At 47.2% G+C, this 19158-nt stretch overlaps 2 protein-coding genes across 2 annotated transcripts in view; one reads left to right on the top strand and one right to left on the bottom strand.

The window, feature by feature from the left end:
- Nucleotides 1-7414: 7414 nt before the first annotated feature.
- PPCS (phosphopantothenoylcysteine synthetase) lies at nucleotides 7415-13174 on the top strand. Its single transcript, XM_018552669.1, has 3 exons — nucleotides 7415-7962; nucleotides 9889-9992; nucleotides 12782-13174. Exons 1-3 carry the CDS (start codon nucleotides 7455-7457, stop codon nucleotides 13118-13120), a joined length of 951 nt encoding a protein of 316 aa, XP_018408171.1. The 5' UTR covers nucleotides 7415-7454; the 3' UTR covers nucleotides 13121-13174.
- A 1991-nt stretch (nucleotides 13175-15165) lies between these two features.
- Nucleotides 15166-19158, bottom strand: part of UTP3 (UTP3, small subunit processome component homolog (S. cerevisiae)) — a 14850-nt gene continuing 10857 nt past the window's right edge. The window contains exons 13-16 of the mRNA XM_018552668.1: nucleotides 18251-18372; nucleotides 18116-18173; nucleotides 17622-17729; nucleotides 15166-15304 (exon numbers count right to left, since the gene is read on the bottom strand). Of these exons, the coding sequence (XP_018408170.1) occupies nucleotides 15215-15304; nucleotides 17622-17729; nucleotides 18116-18173; nucleotides 18251-18372 (378 nt within the window). The 3' untranslated portion in view covers nucleotides 15166-15214. The remainder of the gene's footprint in view (nucleotides 15305-17621; nucleotides 17730-18115; nucleotides 18174-18250; nucleotides 18373-19158) is intronic.

Here is a 19158-nt window from a genome sequence, read left to right as displayed (position 1 = left end):
AAGAGGTAACTTGTATGAAAAGTGGATAACAATTTTACAGCATTTGTAGAAATTCCCGGTGATGACGAATGGAATATTATTGTAGGGTAAGATTATGCTTTTCAGCCGTACTCAAATCCCCTCCTCCTGTCCCTTTCATGTATCATGGAGAAACGCTGCCACAGTGCATCAAAGGCGTCGTATATCCCCGTGGTATGGTATGGGGCCCGTAGAATCTTAGAGGTATTATTTACACATAAACCATGTTAAACCAGACTCTACTAGTCCCTGGAGAGCGGAGGCGTCCTTTTAAAGATGAATTATGATAAATGTATGTATATATGATATGTTATGGATTTTACACTCAGTGGGATGAAATGCCAAAGCCAAATTCACTTAACAACCTACCTGTTTAGTGACCGCTCGCACTTACGACCAGCTCTCCTACAGCCCACCTACTAGGCCGTTATGTGAGGAATAGCTGTATACACACACAATCATCATCATTAACCCCTAATACTGCACAGTCAGTAGAAAGCTGCTGTCCTCTTATGTCATAACACAGATCAGGAATGTTTCTGGATATTCAAGAAAATAAGCTTCTTCTGCAGCCAATCAGAGATGACATTTTTGGTGTCAGACCAGTGAAAGCCGATTGGCTCTCAGATGGCTTGCGATTGAGCTCTTGGTGATGTTAGGAATCTGTATTGTGCAATCAAATAATTTTTTTGTCTTGTTCTAGACGTAGATGTGTATGATATTCAGATTCAGGTATTTGAAGCCACAATATAGATAAATCTATTTTCTGATCTCCCTGCAGTCTGTATGGATAAATTGGAACGCAGCATTTAGCCTGCTCAGGATAATTTGGCGAGTTGATTATCCAGGGCTTAACTGGTCATAGATTTTTTTTTAAAGCTCTTTAATAGGAGAGAAAAAAAATGGATTCAGCCTCGAGTATGAAAGGGGCGGGAATTCAATATTAAAGGCCCATACAGACAAATGAACATAGTGCCCAACAACACTAGTCCATGTCGGAATGGCAGCACAGCTCCTGTACTCCAGCCAGGGTATCTCACCCCCTTCTGCCAAGACCTCACATCTCTGCTTTCTGAGTCATGGTTGGTGCAAAAACCTGCATGGAAAGAGAGTGTATGACCCAACGTGCACACGTGTGCCATGATGTTTCTGACTATTCGCTGTAGGAAAGCACTGCTTGCCCTCAGGAACTCCTGAAGCCATTTTAGCTCATGTGCCGTCCCCGAGGAATCAACAAATGTAAGGGCTTATGCACACGGGGGTACAATGTGCTGTGTTCAGATCCACAAATACACAGATTATTGTATCCTATGGGCTCGTGCACACTGGTCTCTTTTGGTCTGCAGGGTTTAGCTGTGATAACCAAAATCTGTGTTAAGGGTCCTGTGTGCGACTGTATTTTGCACTGTATGCATGTAAATGTGTGTACTAAAGTTTATATGAATACACCGCATTGGACCCGGACACTGCTGCTTAAGGCCTACATGTAAACAATAATCAGCGGTCATCGCTGCTGGTTTACAGGTTGGCCCTGAATTGGTCACTCATGCAGCAGCGCACATGCGTACAGTGCTCATTGCCCTTATTGACTGAAATCCGAGGGCGTTCTGTGCATGTACTGCCACCACATGAATGACATTATTCAGGACCAACATGTAAACAATGTGTAATTAGGGGTGACAGCTGCTGATTACACACTATTGTTAACATGTCCATCACTGCCTTGTGAATGACTCGTTCGAGGTTCTTCACTAGGTAGGGAAGAACTGGCCATACAAGCTGCCTGCCCATCTCAGCCATACAGGGGCTTTATGTCCATATTGTTCATACACGAAGCCTAATGCGGAGGAAGTGTATGGTTTATCGGCAGCTCTGGCTGAAGAGTAGCCTCTTTGCTCCTTCCCCAAGATTGATGTATTAAAAGGTTTTAATATCCAAATGCTGTTTCCATAGAGTGATGTCACTTGAAGCAGGTTCAGGGTGTCCTTTTGACAACTCGCTCCATGATACAATTGATAAAACTCTTCATCTCCGTAAATTTGCTACAACATTGGGCAGAAAAGTGTTCTTGTCCAGGAGCCCTCTAAAATATTGTGCAGTCTAGTGAAACTATATGAATATGAACAGAAGTCCCAGAAATGGGAAAATGTTCTGCTTAAAGCCACAAACAATATTAGAAGGTGTTGGGTAGAATTGGAGGCCTACATGTGTTGTGTGCGTGTCACAGAATTCAATAGGATCGTGATGGTACAAGGCCAACTGAGCGAGCGTTCAGAGAGAATGGGACGTTATGAGTCCAGTTACATCAAAAGGACCCCAGTGATCCTCTCCTGCTGATTCTATAGTAGAAGGTCGAGTTGTGTATTCAGTTATATAGATCTCAGAGAAAGACCAAGATTAACGGTCTTTGTGAATACGCTGAATGGTAAGAAGCTGGATCTGTGCACAATATACAGCCTTCCTTCCTTGTAGACTGCCGCCTCATGCCAATTTGCCTGACCCGCCAAGTGGTTGCCTGCACGCTCTTGGCTTAACAGGACCTAAACCAGTCTTTCTCAACCGCTTTATCCCAGAGGCACCCTTAAAATAGTTATACGGTCTCAGGGAACCCTTACTTTAACCAATTCATTGGGAGTCCATGGCAAAAATGCCTCTTACATTGGTGGTCATTAGGAGGAACGAAACCCTTAGTGTTGGTCATTAGTAGGAACAAAACCCTTACATTGATCGTTAGGAGGAACGAAACCCTTACAGTGGTGGTGATTAGGAGGAACAAAACCCTTACATTGGTGATCATTAGGAGGAACAAAACCCTTACAGTGGTGGTGATTAGGAGGAACGAAACCCTTAGTGTTGGTCATTAGGAGGAACGAAACCCTTACAGTGGTGATCATTAGGAGGAACAAAACCCTTACATTGGTGATCATTAGGAGGAACAAAACCCTTACATTGGTGATCATTAGGAGGAACAAAACCCTTACAGTGGTGGTGATTAGGAGGAACGAAACCCTTAGTGTTGGTCATTAGGAGGAACGAAACCCTTACAGTGGTGATCATTAGGAGGAACGCAACCCTTACAGTGGTGGTCATTAGGAGCAACGCAACTTGGTGGCCAAAATCCCATTCTTACAGACAACTAAAAATAAAATTAGTGTCATGGTGCTGGCTTTGCACAAGTGGCATTGGCCCTAGAACTATGCAGGCTCCATCAAATGGGAGGTCAATCAGCCACAGCGTAAGGAACCCCTAGTGACCTGTGGAGGAACCCTAGGCTTCCACGGAACACCTGGTTATAAAAGGACGACTTAAACCATTGACTATCGGTTGAATTTTACAAGCCTATGCCTGCCTTTCATGAGCTTGAATTATAATAGTTCATTACTAGACAATCCATAGAATATGTAAAAGCAGCGGTAGGCAACCTCGGCACTCCAGCTGTTGTGGAATTTCAAATCCCATAAGGCATTGCAAGACTCCAACAGCCACAGGCATGACTCCCAGTGTCTTGATGGGATTTGTAGGTTCTGAGGTTGCCCACCCCTGGTTTAAAGCGTTCACTTGTTAGACTGCAATCAAACAACCTTTCCTTTTTCTGTATATTTTATTTGCCATACACCCACCCCCTGAACCCCGCCCCCCCTCCTTTTTGTAACTGTTAAACCTCTGCCTATAACTACAACAGAGAGATCTGTTCCAGCGTACCAGTTCTTCAGCCATTTGTGGCCGTAGCGAGTCGGTGTGTTTATTGTATGTTTTGTTCGTGTAAATAAAGCTCTTTCAATTGTCATGTTCAAGGCCCGAAGCAAGGTTCTAGGAAGGAAATTTCAATAGGAATAGACTATTTTGATATTGTTCTTTAAGAGGTTGATATATGTGTACATATCTATATTGTATATATGTGATAAATGGATTTGGCTCTTTGTTTTTTTTTGTTTTACTTTTAAATGTTTGCCTACAAACGTCAGGTGGTCATAATAATGTGGCCACTCAGTGTATGCTCCCTCTAGTGGTCATCTGTATTAGGTAGGTATGCACCAATACCGATACTAGTATCGGTGCCTAGTATTTGGGTAAGTACTCATACTCGCTCCAATGCCTAGCCCGATACTTCCAGTATCAGGAAGCCGGCTCCATGCTCCCTAGTCAACGAGGGAGCATGGAGCCGGCTTCCCGGCCAATTGGGAAGCCTGGCAGCATGTAATGACTCCCTACCCGGCTTTCTGATTGGTCGAGAAGCTGACTTCATGCTCCCTCGTCACCTTCTGACGAGGGAGCCGGCTTCCCGGCCAATCAGGAAGCCAGGCGCCGTGTCATTACACGGTGCCCAGCTTCCTGATTTGCCAGAAAGCTGGCTCCATGCTTTCTCGTCACCTAGTGACTAGGAGCATGGGGACTGCTTCCCTGCTAATCAGCAAGTCAGGTGGTGAGTCTTCTTTTAGATTGTAAGCCCTCAGGGGCAGGGCCCTCCTTACCATCTTGTCCTGAATTGTATTCCTTATGTTGTAAAGCGCTACGCAAACTGTTGGCTTGATATAAATCCTGTATAATAATAATAATACACGCCACCTGGCTTCCTGAATGGGACTTCTGGTATTGGTGAGTACCGGGAAAAAATATATATATATATTGGTACTCGATAAAGAAATACCGGTATCGGTGCATCCCTAGTATTAGGGAATGGGATTGGCGTCCTATGTCTAAAAACCTAGAAAATTTCACGTTTGGAATATGATGGTAAAAATGCAGCATCATGGGTAACCCTTCAGTGACAACCATGTCCTGCTCTCTGTAGATCCAGAGACATGGGAAGCTGGCATTGTATGTAGGTGAAGTTTTCCTGGAAATTGAACTCCCTCCTGTACAGCTCACCTCCTGATCTACTGAGCCGACCTGTGACAGTCTCATTGTCACAGGTCGGCTAGAACTATGAGGTGAGTGAAAAAGCACTCACCTCATAGTTCTCCTTTTTAAAACACATTTTTCTTTTGCTTACAATTACTGTTTTTCCACTTCCTGGTCCTCTCGGGCATTAGTGATGTAATGTGCCCAAGCGTTGCATCCTGGGAAGATTACAGCAGCAGAGCATTGCTGGGAAATCTCGTCTGTAATCTGATGATCTCAGGGAAAGACTTTTTCCTCTCCTGAGATGATGTGCATGGTCACATGTGCCAGAGTTCCAGGAAGTAAAGGGAAATATATTACTCTGCCCTTAGTAAAAATGTCTGTGAAGGTTCTCATTCATCCAGGTCAGGGTATATCTGTAAAAATTAACTCAAGGCAACTGAACTTGCTGTATTTTTCTTGAAGTGGTTTCACTGGTCTCATGTTTCACCAGTGAAACGTCTTCAAGAAAAATACTGCAGGTCCACTTGCCTTGAGTTAATTTTTACAGATATTCCCACAGTGGCCATTTTTACTAAGTATAACGGGGAGGAAAATAAAAATAAGGTATATAAAGAATACAAAGCTGGCACTTATCTAGAAGTATCTGATTGTAGGTTATCGTCACTAAACATTTCTGAAGGTACCTTTGTTGTCATTTCAAAGATAAGGGTAAAGTTCCTCTTTGAGGGTCTGTTCAGATAGACCAGTCCTGCTCCAGTGTGTTAGGGCAGCCCAATCAATGAAGATGCCACAATGGACCAAAAATGTGTGCATGGATCCTCCTCATCAGCGGCACACGCAATGCAAGATAGTGTGTGTGGAGAAGATGCGTTGGGGTGCCATTTAGAATGAATGACACTACAGCAATGGTAAGGCACGTGGTACGGCAGCCCTCAAGGTCCTATATAAAAGAGCTGGACTGAGGCTGACCTATAAAACAAAAATTCATGATTTGCATCTAACATAAAGGAGTTGTAAAGTCCCAGCATATCCTCTCCTGCTATAACATCAGCATTGTAATAGGAATACATACTGGAGATCTGTCTGATAATACAATCAAAGCTTACATAGGAATAACAAAAATCCCTTTTATGTAATGAGTGCTGCTTTCAGTCTGCCCATCACTTTCACCAACTTCCTGGATCCCCAGTGTGCTTTGCGGCTCTCTGCCTGCTGCTTGATGTGATACAATCATCATTTCTCAAGACTACATTTCCCATCATGCATTGCTTCCAGCAAGCAGTGATAATGTTACATTGTTCAGAAGCTGAGTCGTAGTTCAGAAGGTGGGCTCTGCAAGAGGTACATTATTTACAGGGCATTCAGGAAACACATCCTATGGACATCTTCAATAAGGAAGTTTCTGAACGTCTAGATGGGTCTGGTTATTAGGAGCGGCATACTTGTAACACTGAGCAAGCTCACAGTGCTCTCCCAGCACAGAACAGTGGACACATATATGGCGGCTGGGCATTATGGACCACCTTGCTGCTGCTGCCACACATATGTGGGATCTAGTCAGGAAGTGGTTAAGCTGACTAGTGTGAGGCCTTCCTGTTGCTGATCTCATAAATAAAATAAAGCTATAAAGATGTTACCAGTAAAGAGCCTCTGCTGACGGAAGCTGCCCTGTTTCTGCGGAACTGTCCCCCAAAGTTTGCTGGGCAGCCAACACTTCCAGGGTGTCCATCCCCTTGTCCCCCACCAGACATCACATGACCAGAGTGAAGACTGCTCCAATATAGGTATGTATAAAAGAAGAAATTTGGGGGAAGAGGGGGGTCTGTGTCACCTGGTGCTGGGATTTAATGTGGTCCTGAACCCAAAAGGGAAGAGTTGGTAGGGTTCTAGGGCGGTTTGCATGCAAATACAACCTGCCTTGCTTTAGGACTGAGGGATCCTGAGAGGAGTACTGAGACAGGGTTCTGTGATGTTTTCAGGAAGCTATGTAAAGCACCCTGCCGACCCCTCCCACCAGCTATGATCTGCCTGCATTGTAAACAGAAGCACAGAGACCCAGTGATGAGATCACTGGATCTAAAATAAGGTGTGTAATGAGAATGGAAAGGTTTTATTAAAGAGTATTATTAGCATGTTGATGAAAGGGAGGGGGGGGGAAAGCAGTGGTGGAAAAGCAGTCCGTCTCTGTAAGTAAAGCAAAATAAAGAATTGTAATATGAATCCACTCACTCCTTTCCTTACACTACTTAGCGTGTGTTACAGGAAACACAGCCTGCAAAGCAAGCAAATCAGTAGTACTTTTACTTGCTGCATGCTTGTCATTTGCAAGTATGTAAGCCGGAGCCAGCCAGACAACTGGCATTTTTAAGGATGGCAATCCCTTTCACACCATGTTTCCTGTACTCTGCCATCTAGTGATCAGTATAAATACTGCACAGGCTCTCCTAGAAATTGACAGTTCTGGTATTTGCCCGAATCAAGGATGGCGCCTGGGAAATTCCGGTCGCGCCGGAAGTGACGCAGAAGCCGGAACACCGGCAGTAGTGCATTGTAAGGTGACAGATCAGTCGTACTGCGGGTCGCGGCACACCATGGCGGATGAGCTCCGGCGGGACTTCGCGCCCCCACAAGTCGACGTGGAAGAGGCAGGCCGGGCCATGGAGCAGTTCGCCCGGGGACACAGCACGGAGGGGCGGCGGGTAGTGCTCGTCACCTCGGGGGGAACCAAGGTTCCGCTGGAGTCCCGCACGGTGCGCTTCCTGGATAACTTCAGCAGCGGCCGGAGAGGAGCCGCCTCGGCCGAGTACTTCATGCAAGCCGGCTACGCTGTCATCTTCCTGCACCGGCACCGATCCCTCTTTCCGTACAACCGCCGCTATAGCAACCAGAACTGGCTGGACAATCTCCGCCTAGTGCCCGCCTCCGGAGGGGAGGAGCCCCGGTTGGAGGCGGAGCTGAACCGCTTGCCTGGCATAGTAGAAGTCCTGGAGGATTATAAGAGGGTGAAGGAGACCGGGAGGATGATGGCCTTGGAGTACCACACCCTGTCCGACTATCTGCACCTCTTGCTGGCCGCTGCCCGGGCACTCAACCCACTAGGTGGGCATGGCACCTGGGGGGACCCCAAACACCCAACTCTCATTCCTGTATGGGTGGTATAGCGACACTCAACCCACTAGGTGGGCATGAAGCCCGGTGACCCCAAACATCCACCTCTCATTCCTGTATGAGTGGTATAGAGAGACTCAGCCTGCTAGGTGGGCATGACACCTGGGGGTACCCCGAATACCCACCTCTTCCTGTACAGGTGGTATAGAGACACTCTGCTGGGTGGGTATTACATATAGGGTGACCCCCCCAAAAAAAAAACACCCACCTCACCCAACTAGTAGGGCATTGCACCCAGGGTGACCCCAAACCTCCACCTCTCATTCCTGTATAGGTGGCATAGAGGCACTCTGCTAAGTGGGCATTACTCCAAGGGTGGCCCCAAACCCCCATCTCTCTTGTATGGGTGGTATAGAGACACTCAGCCTGCCCCGAACACCCACCTCCCCTTCCTGTATGGGTGGTACAGAGGCAATCAGCCCACTAGGTGGGCATGACACCTGAGGTGACCCTATTTACCCACCTGCCCAGTCCTGTCTGGGTGTAAGGAATGGTATAATGGTCCTCTGCCCTTGTGGGCATTACACCCAGTGTGACCCCAAATACCTTCTTCCTGTCAGGGTGGTATGGAGACACCCAGCCACCAAGATTATACTTAGAGGGTGACACCAAACACCAACCTTCCCTTCCTGTTTAGGTCCGAGGAGTGGTATAGAGGTCCTCAGCCTCCTAGGTGGACATTATCAGGAGGTGACCCCATCCACCTGGCTGCCCATTCCGTATGGGTGTGTGGTGTAGAAGTCCTCAGCCCACTCGGTGGCCACTAGTCTGGGGTACCCAGCCTTCCTTTCCTCAGCCAGCTAGGAGGCCATTATACTTGGAGGGTGAGTCCAGCCATCTTCCACTTCCTGTCTAGGTGTGTGTTCTCTAGATGTCCTCATACACTGGGATGACCTTCCATAGTGTAGTCTTCCTTGACTCAGCCTGCTAGGTGGACATTACCCCAGGGGTGATCCCAAACACCTTACCTGTCCCTAGATGCCAGCTAAATGGGCATTGTGCTTGGTGGATGACTCGCACCACCACTCCCTTCCTGCCTGGGTGAGCGACGGAGGCCTATGGGCAATACACCTGCCTGGGTGTGTGTAGTATAGGGGGCACAGATCTGGGGTTATTGGCACTGCCAGTCTCAGCATTTCCTGTATGACGTGGAGTAGTCTTCCTGTCCTTAGCTCACTAGGTGGGCAGAGCACTAAGGTTGGTATCCACCTGCCTGTTACATCATAAGGGGCACAAATTAGAGAACATTACACCAGAGTATGACGCCCCCACCTTCCCCTTCCTGCCTGCCCGGGTGTCTGCACTGTAAGAAGATAGATCTGGGGGTATAAGAAGAGATCTGACAACGGTAATTGTTATTTCCTGTCTGCCAGTGAGTAGTATTATTTCTGGTTGTCAGCCTAGGTGGGAATTTGGGGGGTGGGGTTTCAGCTTCCCTGTTTGTCTAGATGTGTGATAACGGGCACAGAGCTGGGTGTAGAGGGATCAGACGCTGGTGGCTCTGGTCTCCTTTTTTCTTGCATGCCGAGGAGTATTGTTGCCTCTTCCAGGTCAGGGGACTCAGTATTGCAAGCCAGAGACAGGCAGCAAGCCCTTTAGAAGGAAGTCATTACTATAAAAGTCCCTTTAAGAATATCAGAGCCAGCTCCTGGGGAGTATTCCAGCTCCGCTCTCCGGACTGTATTACCAGCCTCAGGACAGCAATGTAATGTACACAGTACTACTCGGAGATTGGGGGCAATGCAGCTGCCTGTCCAGACTCGGGTGGTCGGTGGGGATAGGAGCTCCTCCATATAATGGCAGTATGTCGGCTCGCTCTTTACTTTTCATACATCTGATTTCTGTCTTTTATTCCAGGATCAAGTGCCATGTTCTACTTGGCTGCGGCAGTGTCAGACTTCTACATCCCAGCGTCCGAGATGCCAGAACATAAGATTCAGTCGTCTAGTGGGCCACTGCAGGTAATTTATAAACTCGCAGCAAAGCCAATTCACTATCCGTACCTTGTGAAGAACTTTATACATCTGTACTGTACATTGCGCACCTTCCAAAAATGCTAATTACCTGGCTGTCTCTGCAAACACTTGCCAGCACACTCACCAGCAAACACTTGCCAGCACACTCACCAGCACACTCACCAGCAAACACTTCCCAGCACACTCACCAGCAAACACTTCCCAGCACACTCACCAGCAAACACTTGCCAGCACACTCACCAGCAAACACTTGCCAGCACACTCACCAGCCAGCCTGCGAAAAACAAATCACATTGTCTAACTAATAGGCCTCCTTCACACCAGATGCAGTGCATTCCGGCCCGATTCTGGGCAGAACGCACTGCATCGCATTGTGGCCAGCTCACTATGTTGTGGGGCAGGAGGGGGCACCGCAGTCACGCCCTCCAGCCACGATGCGATTGGCCGCGCAAGAACGCAAGGCACATTATGCCTGCAGTCCGGTCTGAACAAAATAGTGCTTGCAGCATTTTGTTCGGACCAGATCGCAGGCATAAGGTGCCTTTGTTCCTGTGCGGGCGATCACATTGAGGCCGGAAGGTGTGGCTACGCTGCCATTCACTTTACTGGACCACCACGTCCCCTCCTGCCCCACAACATAGTGAGCCGGCCGCAATGCAATGCAATGCGTTCTGGCCCGAATCGGGCCGGAACGCACTGCATCTGGTGTGACTGAGCTCCTAGGGTTAAAAACGGAGGTTGTAGTTGCATAAACGGAGGTTGTTGTCTAGGGCCCCCTGTGTAGTGTGGCCCTAACTAATCTATGAGAGCCTCCATCTTGGAGCATATATAGCAAAGGATGAATTGGGTGCAGGTTGGCCAGTTTGCCATTCCTCAAAGGGCACAGGGACACCAGAAGCCCCGCACATCACAATGGCAGCTGAAGCCCCCAGTGTGTCCCCACACCAAATCTAACAAGCAATCTAGATATGCTCCAAGATGGCGGCTCTCATAGATTAGTTAGGGCCACACTACACAGAGGAGCCTTGATGGGACAGTGCGGCTTCCACACATATTGCAAAAGCCATGACACTAGTAACGCCAATAGTTAGTGTAATGTGTGTTTCTTGCAGGCTGGCTGGTGAGTGTACCGGGATATGTTTGTGTTTCTGTGTTAAGCCCTTCCTCCATGTGCGCCTGACGGTAATACTGGTTAGGAATTGATTTGGGCGGTTGCCATTTGTATTGCTTGACTGACCTGTATCAGGTGTGCAGCAGGTGCAGTCAAAACCCCTGACCAGTGATGCAAAAATGAAGCCACGGATCAGCATGGAAGCAAGGTCGGCAATGGCAGCTTACTTGTCCTTCTCTATGGGAGTACGCCGCCCTACGCTCACCCCAAGCGCAGGTCCATACGGGTGCAGGTGTCCCGGCTCGGACGCAGACAGGATCCATCCTGTCAGCGTACAAGTATGGACACCCACAAGGACGTGCAGGGCGGGCAAGCGTAGGCGTACAGCCGCGTACTCCCATAGAGAAGGACAGGGCCTGTGTACTAATCACACGCAGCACCTGTCCTTCCTGGGAGCGGCCCGATACGGCCGTGCACAGAGCTGGACGTGCCGGCCTTTTCTCGTGTGAATAAGGCCTTAAGAGAACCTGTCCTGAGGAAGCAATGTGGTTGCCATGACTGACCTCTTAAAAACACTAGATTTTATTTTTGATGGAGCAGGGGTAGCCAAACTCCGGCCCTCCAGCTGTGGTGGAACTAAAAATCCCATGAGGCATTGCAAGATTCTCACAGCCACAGACATGACTCCCGGAGAGAGATGCATCATGGGATTTGTAGTTTCACCACAGCTGGAGGGTTGGAGTTTGGGGTAAGCAGCCTCAGCCCTCCAGCTGTGCTGACACTACAAGTCCTATCTCTGGGATCAGAAGCTTGTAGGTCCATAACAGCTGGAGTGCCGAGGTTGCCTATTCCTGGGTTAGAGCAATCTGTCTGTTTATTATCAGCTGTCTTTATCCCCGATTTAAAGATTTTCCTTCACTTACTGTCAGGACAGAAAATGAGCGGACATCTCGCTGTCGGGGACACAGACCAAACCCAATGCAGCAGAGTGAGGAAGGCTTGGAACTCATGACAATGTTTTAACTTCTGTCTGTGGCTTCATTTCCGGGTGAAAACCACGCCCACTATTTATTGTATGACCGGAAGTGAGGCAAAATCTTCCAATGGGGTCATAGAAATAAAAACCTAATTAAGTGGACTAAGAGTAAAGAAATGTTGTTGGTGTGATCATGAACTATAATTCACCACGACCCACAAAAACATAAATTGGCATGCATATTACTAAGATGTCCACCTATAAACCTGCAAAATGTCAGATCCCTAGCACATCCAGATCATGGTGAGGGGAAGAACTTATTGGCCTCCCCTTGTATAGCGCTGATCATCAAACAACAATAAAAAAGGGCGTGCAAATATAAAATAACACAATTACAGACTTGAAAAGTACCAATTCCGGAAAGTTCCAGTATTTGTCATGTTATATATCTGTGTTCCGATCCCCTCTCCCGTAGAGATAGAGAATATAAAAACAGCGGGTGACCGAGATGCCACTCGGAGTGTATATAATATTTGTATCAGTTTATTGTTGGATGACGTCTGTCGTGATAGGACCTCGGATGGTAATGATCTCTCCACTGGGGTCTCCGGGAGTAAGATTGGGGCATAGATGTAGTCATGCTTCACTCTACTGCAACCAAGAATTGTCCTTCTCTTTGTATTACAGATTACAATGAAGATGGTTCCTAAAATGCTGTCCCCATTGGTGAAAGACTGGGCCCCCAAAGCCTTTGTGATTTCCTTTAAACTGGAAACCGACCCACAGATATTAATCGAGAAATCTCGGAAAGCCCTGGCCACCTACCGCCACCAGGTCGTGGTGGCCAACATTCTGGACACGCTGAGATCCTATGTCATGGTCGTGACCAACACAGAAGAGGCAAAGCTCTCGGTGTCTGATGAAGAGGAGCGCTCCGGCATAGAGATCGAGGATAAGATCATCAATGACTTGACTTCACGTCATACCAATTTCATTGAGCAGACCAGCTCCAAGCAAGGGTTGTGATGGGTCTAGACTCTGCATGGGTCACGGTGCTCTACTACTACAACACGAGATTATGAAGGCAACTCCCTTTTCCAGGATCAACAAAGGTTCCAGCAACTTGCCCATTCCGTCCATGGTAATGCATCGGTACCTTTTATACTTGCCTGTCAGTTGCCGGAAAGAGCCTGATGGGGGAGAGATAGCCGTGGGACCAGCAAACAGACTTGGGGAAGAGATGAGAAGGCTAGTCGCATGTATCAAGGACAGAAAGGTGGGATAATAATCATGGACACGCATCTCTCTGGATGACCATCAAACTACATTCATGATATGATGTCTATGCAGATCTCTGTATGCTGCGCACTTCTGTATACAATGAATGGAAAGATATTACTGGAAATAAGATTCAGATTTTGTATTCTACATAGTGACCTGTTTATTGTTTTCAGTACAGACTGACCAATCAAAGGCTGTGCACTAAAACCAGGGAAACAAAAAATTGGAGACGGAAGCGCCACTACCTGGGGCAATAAATGTGGTAGAGTGGGGTGCAAGTGTTGTACTCACCTAAGGCTGGGGTGAGTATTCGCTTGTAATCGTCTGGTTGCAGTGAAGCGGATGGGGTGGAGTGGTGGTGGTAGTGGTCCCTCTTTTTCAGGGTGGTGTGGTGTTTCAACCCAGTAGGCAGAGGAATTCTGGTTTGGGGACGTGTATTCGCACAATACATGTTCCCAAAGCAGAATACTATTCTGCCTCAGGGACATGTATTCAGTTCTGGTGACATCAGTATGTAGCCCTGGTGAGAAACTGCCCTAAAATCATCAGTCGGTGTTTTCGAAAAAAAGTCACATGTCCTTTTAAGAAAAAGTATCGGTAATTGGTATCTTAGGGGAAGTACTTGGTCTTAAATAAGTGGTATCGGAACATCCCTACTTTAAAGTGACCCTGTTGCTGTAATACTTTTTATTTTAAATGAAGTCATACCTATAAAAGGTGTACATACTCCTTTATCTGCAGCCAGCATGCCGAACGTTGCTGTAATCCTGAGGGGAAACTTCTAGGACTGTCCATCTCTATGGTCCCCCACAGATCTCAAAGGTTCCTCCTGCTGACCTGCACACATTCCAGGACACACAGAGCTTTCTCAGGATCCAAGCTACGTTCAGCAGGAAAGGTGAGTATTTACATTCTGGATGAGTCGCCTGCCGGCTTCTAGGTAATCACAGGACGCTGCAGTGACATAGGGGGTCGGCTCTCACACAAGTAAGGACTGATTCTCTTGTTTTGTGCAATATTTGTTCAATTTCTCTACAGTCGCTTTTAGAGGACATGAGAGAATATCCTGGCATAGTTGAAATGTTTGCTAGAGTTGCTCTTTAACTTTTTCTTACCAGCCATATACTGTATGCGGCTGCATGGAGGTGGGCCTTATTCCATGCCGCCACATATGCCTTGCCGTTTTGTGCTCAAGCATGTACCACCAGCACTGTGACCACATTAATACCGGGAGATGGTAGCATGCGCTCCTAATCATGTGACAGCCAACTACAATGATCAGGAAGACTTCCCTTTTGTTGGTATGGCTAGAGAGGGGAGCAGGTAAACCCCAGGGAGCCGAGACCAAAAGAGGAGGGGAGCAGGTAAACCCCAGGGAGCCGAGACCAAAAGAGGAGGGGAGCAGGTAAACCCCAGGGAGCCGAGACCAAAAGAGGAGGGGAGCAGGTAAACCCCAGGGAGCCGAGACCAAAAGAGGAGGGGAGCAGGTAAACCCCAGGGAGCCGAGACCAAAAGAGGAGGGGAGCAGGTAAACCCCAGCGAACAACTTGCAGCTGCTGGCTGCCTCAACTGATGCTATTCATATATGTCTGATTTCTTTTACCAGCCGGCATCTCAGTGGGGTTCCAGGCGGCCACACTACTTAAATAATTGGGCGTTAGACAAGCTTCATTTACATATTTCCCCTGTTTGTAGGGTCCATACCCCATGTTATCTCATCTATCCACAAATGATCGTTGACATTGGATGCAGTATCACAGGAGTGTAAATCGCCCACAATGCACACTTACAAATAGAAGATGTTTTAATAGAAAATATAATGTAATATCTACAAACACATTATTTAAGCTTGATACTCTTCTTAACCCCGGCGCGGATTCCGGATAACTCCCCGGAGTATCTAACCTCCTCTTTGCGGACCTCTCGAACCTGGAAGATGGATTGAAGAATGGATTAGTTGTACACACAGGTATTTGGAACTGGCACTAAATTAAAACATGAGGAAGTGGCCAACCATTCATCTACATGTGAGATTCTAAGTGCTTGCTGGGAGGAGATTAGTGCTGATTGGGGGGGGGCGGGGCTGCAACAGACGTGGTGGATGGGCAGCTGTGTTAGACCCGTGTGCCTGTCATCGGTTCTGTGTCCACTCCTGCCCAGCGCACTGGTTGCCAGGAGCTCGGCAATACGTCAGCCAGAATGCCCCCGCCCAGCTCCCTGGCAACCGATGACGTCTGTGAGCTGGGCGGGAAGCGGAACACATCATCACAGGTTGCCAAGAGGTGTTGGCACCCTTGAATACTGTGGCCGCTCCTCTGTTGTGCCCCCCACACACACACCTGCCATCCCCTAATTAGATACCAGCAGAGGCACGGCCCTATTATAGGAATGGCCCAGATGCTTGTTAAAGCTTAGCGGCTCACTAGAATAGTGATGACAACCCCGGAGTCAGCATTGGCCGCTCCATTCTTTTTAGCCTTAAAGTGTCACTTTGCACTCCGCCATGCAGCTCATCCTCTGTGTGGAAGTCCGGAGGAAATGCTCTAAACCTGACAAACAATTAGTATATTCTCCGTTCCTTCTGCCCAGGTTGGCAGCCATGAAAACTTCTTTCACAATCCCGTCACTGACACCAGATAGACCATCTAACATGAGACGATCAATGCAATGGCCAGCTGATGTTTGTATATCTATGAAGACTGTGTGACCTCTGCAGGCTAATTTATCTTAGGGGAGGAAACAATCATCCGAGATGGGATTTACTACATAACCAGCATTACTTTCACAGTATGAGGGTCCATGCCGAGGGGCTTGTGTTTGCATAAGAACTGCATCTCTCCCCATACAAATCTAAATGAATGAAGCTTGGATCAGGACATGTGCAGCCGTGAAATTCTGAATACTCGAAGAAACGTCTCACACTAATGTCATTAACACGCTGCATGTGCCCATTGACACAGCCCCTACATCTGGAGACAGGGGTGTCTGCTTGTCACATACAAACATAACGTTATACAGAATGAGGACACTGGCCCCCAGAGGACAGAAACTGGCAACACTGGTGACAGATTGTGGTCATTGAGCTGTGGCTGCTCATCATTTACAATTCAGGCAAACACCGATGACGGCAATTATCCCTTAATCTGCACTCGGGCAACCATCTTTGTTAATCTATCAGTAATGTCTTCATTACGTTCTAATCCGCTTAGTGTAAGGACTTAACTCTGAATACGCTATACAAAAAGCACAGCAAAGCTACATTACATGTTATCCATATAAAACATTGCAGTGAGGGTTTAAAAGAAATAAAAATGACTGCAATATTTTAGGCAATTTGTCTATCACCTACCTGCAACGGGGGATGGGGAGAGAGAATGAAGGCGTCAGTCCCCTCAGCAGGTTATGCAACCTTACAACTATGAGCCTTATGTGACATTTCGGGTAGTGTGCTGGGCGCAATAAGAGTGTAATATAGTGTGGATTGAAGTCATTGTACACAGAACGATTTCAAAATAAAAGCAATTTAATGAATATGTACGATCTAGAGAATCGAGGGACACAGGAATTCAACTATCGGGACATCCAAAAGCAGTCCAAATGACACGTGGACAAACAGCAAATAATATGCTAATGGACCCACTGGAAATGACAGAACTGATCCTTATGGCCCAAGTTGGCATCAGATGAGGCCTGAAAACCTACCTGGTAAAACCTGGGGAGCCTACGAACAGAGGACCAGGTGGCAGCCTTGCAAATCAGAGAATCAGTTGACTGACCGTATCTGAATTCTTGTGTCCCTCAATGAACGAGGAAACATTTACTTTGGGTTTTTTTTTTTTAAAGGACAATTGAACTGATCCAGCCCTCCCGGATGATGGAGCTGCTTCCTAACACTGAGCCCTCAGACTTGTATGGGGCTGCCCGGAATGATGGAGCTGCTTCCTAACACTGAGCCCTCATAGACTTGTATGGGTCTGTCCTGGATGATGGAGCTGCTTCCTAACACTGAGCCCTCAGACTTGTATGGGGCGGTCTCAGACAATGCTTCTCAAAATGGTCCGGATACAAATCTATGAAGTTCTATCAAGGAGCACATTGATGGGAAACAATGGGAAATGCACAACTGGTGGTCTGAAGACTGGATCTTGGTGGAGTCTCTGGCCCAGACTAGAAGTGGTTTACAAAAAGGGAAAAAAACAAAACACACAGGAAACCTGGATACCCACATGGTTGTCAATGAACATACCTGGCCCTTTCTGCGGATCTTGGCACGCCTGAACTTCTCTCTGTGTTTAACTCTGGGGTTCCGGTCAATCTTCTTTCTTTTAGGTGTAAGTCCTTTATTTTTAGCAATCTGAAATGATGAAAGATAAACAGGTTCAGAAAATACTTTGTTTCCTCCAAGTTTTATACCACAAATAGACACATAAATAGAACACTAAAGTCATCTCACAAAGGCTACTACGTCCTAAAGTGATACTTCGGCTAGAAGTGGGATCTGGTGGCTTAGTTGCCCTCAGCGTTTTTACTCCAGTAGGGGACTCCAGTACCGAGATCTGCCGGCTACAGTTCCCAACCCACCTTGGAGTTTGAGGTGTACCGACACCTCCTGCTGCATTTTTACAATATAAAACACAAAATCTCCAGCAGATTTTTTTTATAGCATATCCCAGTCATCATTACGCTGTAGCCCAGTTATGGAGAATCCAATTACCCTGCACACGGTCTTAGTATTGTTACCTGGTAAGTAATAGCTCTCTTTGCATTAGGATCCGTTTCTTCTGTCGGCTCCTCATCACTAGGAAGACACAAATACAGCTTAGAAGAAGAAGTTCCCATATATAACATACATCATGTGATGCCATTATTACATACACTGTCTCTTTTTCCCCACGTTTCCTTTTTTCCCGTAGCTTATTCTCCATCATCTTGTAATAATTAAGAGCATCTTCTTCATCCATATCTGCGTCAGAGTCTTGGGGCTGCTCCAGAGGACGCTGTAATAAACATAGAAGTATACAATGAGCAGCACCTACCAGGTATTAGTGCAAACAATAGCAACTGTTTATTTTTAGCATTAGAATCATTATCGGCCCCTCGAGTGGAAAGTGATTTGATACGATTAAGGTACATGCACTGTGTAGCCAAATGATTGAGGATGCCGGACCTTCACACCTGGTCAGGACACCAGTGATGTGGTACAAGTTTCAATAAACTATCCCGGCGAAATCCGGTGTGTGCCAAGCTTTTCTTCTGCTTGTACTGACCAACACACCTACTCTACAGACCATCACACCTACTCTACAGACCATCACACCTACTCTACAGACCATCACACCTACTCTACAGACCATCACACCTACTCCACATGGAGAATTGTCTGGACACCCCTTCAAATTACTGGGTTCAGGCGTTCCCAGTCAAGAGTGTAACTAATACTACGGCATACAGACCAAATTTCCAACTATCTGGTAACAGTCTGGGGAAGCCTTTTTCTGTTCCAACATGACTATGCCTCTATGTACATAGCCAGCTCCATAAAGACATGGTTTGAGGAGTCTGGTGTGGAGGAAATCGAGTGGCCTATCAAAAGCCCTGGCCTCAGCCCTACTAACATGTCGGGGATAAACTGGAACGCCGACAGAGTCATGTCATCCCATCCAACATCAGTACCTGTCCCTCACAAGAGCTCTCTGGGCTGAATGATCACATTTCCACAGACACTCCAGAATCTTGTGGAAAGTCTTACCAGAGGGGTGGAGGCTGCAAAGGGGGGGGGGGGG

This window comes from Nanorana parkeri, unplaced genomic scaffold (assembly GCF_000935625.1).
Source record: "Nanorana parkeri isolate BGI_ZX_2015 unplaced genomic scaffold, ASM93562v1 scaffold94, whole genome shotgun sequence".
Classification (NCBI taxonomy): domain Eukaryota; kingdom Metazoa; phylum Chordata; class Amphibia; order Anura; family Dicroglossidae; genus Nanorana; species Nanorana parkeri.
The sequence above is the reverse complement of the archived record's forward strand: the minus strand, read 5'-3'. Positions and strand labels throughout refer to the sequence as shown.